A 5,715-nucleotide genomic window follows, 5' to 3' on the forward strand; every position below is an offset into this window, starting at 1 on the left:
CCCCCCCCGCCCCAACCCCACCCACCCCCCACGCCTCAACCCCACTCACCCCCCCGCCTCAACCCCACTCACCCCCCCGCCCCAACCCCACCCACCCCCCACGCCTCAACCCCACTCACCCCCCCGCCTCAACCCCACCCACCCCCCCGCCCCAACCCCACCCACCCCCCACGCCTCAACCCCACTCACCCCCCCGCCTCAACCCCACTCACCCCCCCGCCTCAACCCCACTCACCCCCCCACCCCAACCCCACCCACCCCCCACGCCTCAACCCCACTCACCCCCCCGCCTCAACCCCACTCACCCCCCCGCCCCAACCCCACTCACCGCCCACGCCTCAACCCCACTCACCCCCCCGCCTCAACCCCACTCACCCCCCCCGCCTCAACCCCACTCACCCCCCCGCCTCAACCCCACTCACCCCCCCCCCGCCCCAACCCCACTCACCCACCCCCCGCCTCAACCCCACTCACCCCCCCCGCCCCAACCCCACTCACCCACCCACCGCCTCAACCCCACCCCCCCGCCCCAACCCCACTCACCCCCCCGCCTCAACCCCCACCCACCCCCCCGCCCCAACCCCACCCACTCCCCACGCCTCAACCCCACTCACCCCCCCGCCTCAACCCCACTCACCCCCCCGCCTCAACCCCACTCACCCCCCCCGCCCCAACCCCACTCACCCCCCCCGCCTCAACCCCACCGACCCCCCCGACCCCCCCCGCCCCAACCCCACTCACCCCCCCACCCACCCCCCCGCCCCAACCCCACCCACCCCCCCGCCTCAACCCCACCCACCCCCCCGCCCCAACCCAACTCACGCCCCCGCCCCAACCCCACCCACCCCCCCGCCTCAACCCCACCCACCCCCCCCGCCCCAACCCAACTCACGCCCCCGCCCCAACCCCACCCACCCCCCCGCCTCAACCCCACCCACCCCCCCGCCCCAACCCAACTCACGCCCCCGCCCCAACCCCACCCACCCCCCCGCCTCAACCCCACCCACCCCCCCGCCCCAACCCAACTCACGCCCCCCGCCCCAACCCCACCACCCCGCCCCAACCCCACCCACCCCCCCGCCCCAACCCCACCCACCCCCCCGCCCCAACCCCACCCACCCCCCCGCCCCAACCCCACCCACCCCCCCGCCCCAACCCCACCCACCCCCCCGCCCCAACCCCACCCACCCCCCACGCCTCAACCCCACTCACCCCCCCGCCTCAACCCCACTCACCCCCCCGCCCCAACCCCACCCACCCCCCACGCCTCAACCCCACTCACCCCCCCGCCTCAACCCCACCCACCCCCCCGCCCCAACCCCACCCACCCCCCACGCCTCAACCCCACTCACCCCCCCGCCTCAACCCCACTCACCCCCCCACCCCAACCCCACCCACCCCCCACGCCTCAACCCCACTCACCCCCCCGCCTCAACCCCACCCACCCCCCCGCCCCAACCCCACCCACCCCCCACGCCTCAACCCCACCCACCCCCCACGCCTCAACCCCACTCACCCCCCCGCCTCAACCCCACCCACCCCCCCGCCCCAACCCCACCCACCCCCCACGCCTCAACCCCACTCACCCCCCCCGCCTCAACCCCACCCACCCCCCCGCCTCAACCCCACTCACCCCCCGCCCCAACCCCACTCACCGCCCACGCCTCAACCCCACTCACCCCCCCGCCTCAACCCCACTCACCCCCCCGCCCCAACCCCACCCACCCCCCCGCCCCAACCCCACTCACCGCCCACGCCTCAACCCCACTCACCCCCCCGCCCCAACCCCACTCACCGCCCACGCCTCAACCCCACTCACCCCCCCGCCTCAACCCCACTCACCCCCCCGCCTCAACCCCACTCACCCCCCCGCCTCAACCCCACTCACCCCCCCCCCGCCCCAACCCCACTCACCCACCCACCGCCTCAACCCCACCCCCCCGCCCCAACCCCACTCACCCCCCCGCCTCAACCCCACCCACCCCCCCGCCCCAACCCCACCCACTCCCCACGCCTCAACCCCACTCACCCCCCCGCCTCAACCCCACTCACCCCCCCGCCTCAACCCCACTCACCCCCCCCGCCCCAACCCCACTCACCCCCCCCGCCTCAACCCCACCGACCCCCCCGACCCCCCCCGCCCCAACCCACTCACCCACCCCCCCCACCCACCCCCCCGCCCCAACCCCACCCACCCCCCCGCCTCAACCCCACCCACCCCCCCGCCCCAACCCAACTCACGCCCCCGCCCCAACCCCACCCACCCCCCCGCCTCAACCCCACCCACCCCCCCGCCCCAACCCAACTCACGCCCCCGCCCCAACCCCACCCACCCCCCCGCCTCAACCCCACCCACCCCCCCGCCCCAACCCAACTCACGCCCCCGCCCCAACCCCACCACCCCGCCCCAACCCCACCCACCCCCCCGCCCCAACCCCACCCACCCCCCCGCCCCAACCCCACCCACCCCCCCGCCCCAACCCCACCCACCCCCCCGCCCCAACCCCACCCACCCCCCCGCCCCAACCCCACCCACCCCCCCGCCCCAACCCCACCCACCCCCCCGCCTCACCCCACTCACCCCCCCCGCCCCAACCCCACCCACCCCCCCGCCCCAACCCCACCCACCCCCCCGCCCCAACCCCACTCACCCCCCCCGCCCCAACCCCACTCACCCCCCCCGCCCCAACCCCACTCACCCCCCCGCCTCAACCCCACTCACCCCCCCCGCCCCAACCCCACTCACCCCCCCGCCCCAACCCCACCCACCCCCCCGCCCCAACCCCACCCACCCCCCCCGCCCCAACCCCACTCACCCCCCCGCCTCAACCCCACCCACCCCCCCCGCCCCAACCCCACCCACTCCCCACGCCTCAACCCCACTCACCCCCCCGCCTCAACCCCACTCACCCCCCCGCCTCAACCCCACTCACCCCCCCCGCCCCAACCCCACTCACCCCCCCCGCCTCAACCCCACCGACCCCCCCGACCCCCCCCGCCCCAACCCCACTCACCCCCCCACCCACCCCCCCGCCCCAACCCCACCCACCCCCCCCGCCTCAACCCCACCCACCCCCCCGCCCCAACCCAACTCACGCCCCCGCCCCAACCCCACCCACCCCCCCGCCTCAACCCCACCCACCCCCCCGCCCCAACCCAACTCACGCCCCCGCCCCAACCCCACCCACCCCCCCGCCTCAACCCCACCCACCCCCCCGCCCCAACCCAACTCACGCCCCCGCCCCAACCCCACCCACCCCCCCGCCCCAACCCCACCCACCCCCCCGCCCCAACCCCACCCACCCCCCCGCCCCAACCCCACCCACCCCCCCGCCCCAACCCCACCCACCCCCCCGCCTCACCCCACTCACCCCCCCCGCCCCAACCCCACCCACCCCCCCGCCCCAACCCCACCCACCCCCCCGCCCCAACCCCACTCACCCCCCCCGCCCCAACCCCACTCACCCCCCCCGCCCCAACCCCACTCACCCCCCCGCCTCAACCCCACTCACCCCCCCCGCCCCAACCCCACTCACCCCCCCGCCCCAACCCCACCCACCCCCCGCCCCAACCCCACCCACCCCCCCGCCCCAACCCCACTCACCCCCCCGCCCCAACCCCACTCACCCCCCCGCCCCAACCCCACCCACCCCCCCGCCCCAACCCCACCCACCCCCCCGCCTCAACCCCACCCACCCCCCCGCCCCAACCCCACCCACCCCCCCGCCCCAACCCCACCCACCCCCCCGCCCCAACCCCACCCCCCGGCCCCAACCCCACCCCCCCGCCCCAACCCCACTCACCCCCCCGCCTCAACCCCACTCATCCCCCCGCCTCAACCCCACCCACCCCCCCGCCCCAACCCAACCCACCCCCCCGCCCCAACCCCACTCACCCCCCCGCCCCAACCCCACTCACCCCCCCGCCCCAACCCCACCCCCCCCCCCGCCTCAACCTCACCCCCCCCCCCCGCCCCAACCCCACTCACCCCCCCCGCCCCAACCCCACTCACCCCCCCGCCTCAACCTCACCCCCCCCCCGCCCCAACCCCACTCACCCCCCCACCCCAGACCCCCCCCCTACCCGTGCCCCCCCCCCCCACCTGGGGCCGAGAGGCCAGAATTGGCGCTCTGTTCAACAGCGCTCGATATATGGCCTCAGTTGCCATGGAAACAACTCGTTATCCCCCCCCAACGACCCCCGCTGAGCTCGTTAATGGAGAACGGACTCGGCCGTTTGTCAAACGGTGGTGGTTACGGGGAAAACTGTGGCCCCTGCAGCAACAACAGCAACAACAACCCACCACCACCGGACTCACGGAATCACTCACCCGCTCGCTCGCCCAGCCGCTCGCTCGCCCAGCCGCTCACTCGCCCAGCCACTCACTCGCCCAGCCACTCACTCGCCCAGCCACTCACCCGCCCAGCCACCCACCCGCCCAGCCACTCACCCGCCCAGCCACCCACCCACCCAGCCACTCACCCACCCAGCCACTCACTTACCCAGCCACTCACTCACCCAGCCACTCACCCACCCAGCCACTCACCCACCCAGCCACTCACCCACCCAGTCACTCACTCACCCAGTCACTCACTCACCCACTCACTCACTCAACGAACTACAAACCACCCTCGCCATGACTCTTCACGAGCTCACAGGGTAGGTCAGCCACACAACTTACCCCAATGATGTCTGTAGTCTGTCTGCATTCTACAGGAGCCTTAGTCTGGCTCTACGCGCCCCAGTGATTAACACTGCATCCTACAGGAGCCTTAGTCTGGCTCTACGAGCTCAAGTGATGTTTACACACCGCACCAGGTACTCATTTGAGGCTAAGTCGAGCTAGGGGAGGCCATGGTTCGGTTCAATTCATCGTGTCGGTGTCCGTGAGTGGAAATCAAATGCACGCATGCACACGCACACACACGCACACACACGTACGGATGCACACACACGCACACGTACGGACACCCACACGTACGGACGCACACACATGTACGAACACACACACACGTACGCACACACACACACACACGTACGGACAAACACGTACGGACACACACACACACGTACGGACACACACACACACGTACGGACACACACACACGTACGGACACACACACACGTACGCACACAAACACACACACGTACGGACACACACACGTACGGACACACACACGTACGGACACACACACGTATGGACACACACACACACACGTATACGGACACACACGTACGTATACACACACACATACGGACACACACACGTACGGACACACACCACACGTACGGACGCACACACACACACGTACGGACGCACACACACGTACGTATACACACACCCACACGTACGGACACACACACGTACGTATACACACACGTACGCACGTATACGCACACACACGCACACGTACGGGGACACACACACACACACGTACGCACGTCCTCACCTCCACCTGTGCAGCGTGAACCCCGGGCAGGAGTCCGAGCAGCGCAGGCACGAGCTCCCTCGGCCCACGTCCGCTACCACGGGCAGCTGGGCACCACACATCGTCATCAACATCGTCACCAACATTGTCATCATTATCATCAACATCATCACTATTATCATCATCAACATCGTCATCATTATCATCAACATTATCATCAACATCATTATCATCAACATCATCAACATCATTATCATCAACATCATCATCAACATCGTCATCATTA

At 71.9% G+C, this 5,715-nt stretch overlaps 1 protein-coding gene across 1 annotated transcript in view; it reads left to right on the top strand.

The window, feature by feature from the left end:
- Nucleotides 1-4,207, top strand: part of LOC144729968 (uncharacterized) — a 16,047-nt gene extending 11,840 nt beyond the window's left edge. Inside the window, 2 exon segments of the mRNA XM_078610397.1 lie at nt 1,550-1,616; nt 4,162-4,207. Coding sequence (XP_078466523.1) covers nt 1,550-1,616; nt 4,162-4,207 — 113 coding nt within the window.
- Nucleotides 4,208-5,715: the final 1,508 nt, after the last annotated feature.

This window comes from Lampetra planeri, chromosome 34, assembly GCF_965212315.1.
Source record: "Lampetra planeri chromosome 34, kcLamPlan1.2.h2, whole genome shotgun sequence".
NCBI lineage: Eukaryota > Metazoa > Chordata > Hyperoartia > Petromyzontiformes > Petromyzontidae > Lampetra > Lampetra planeri.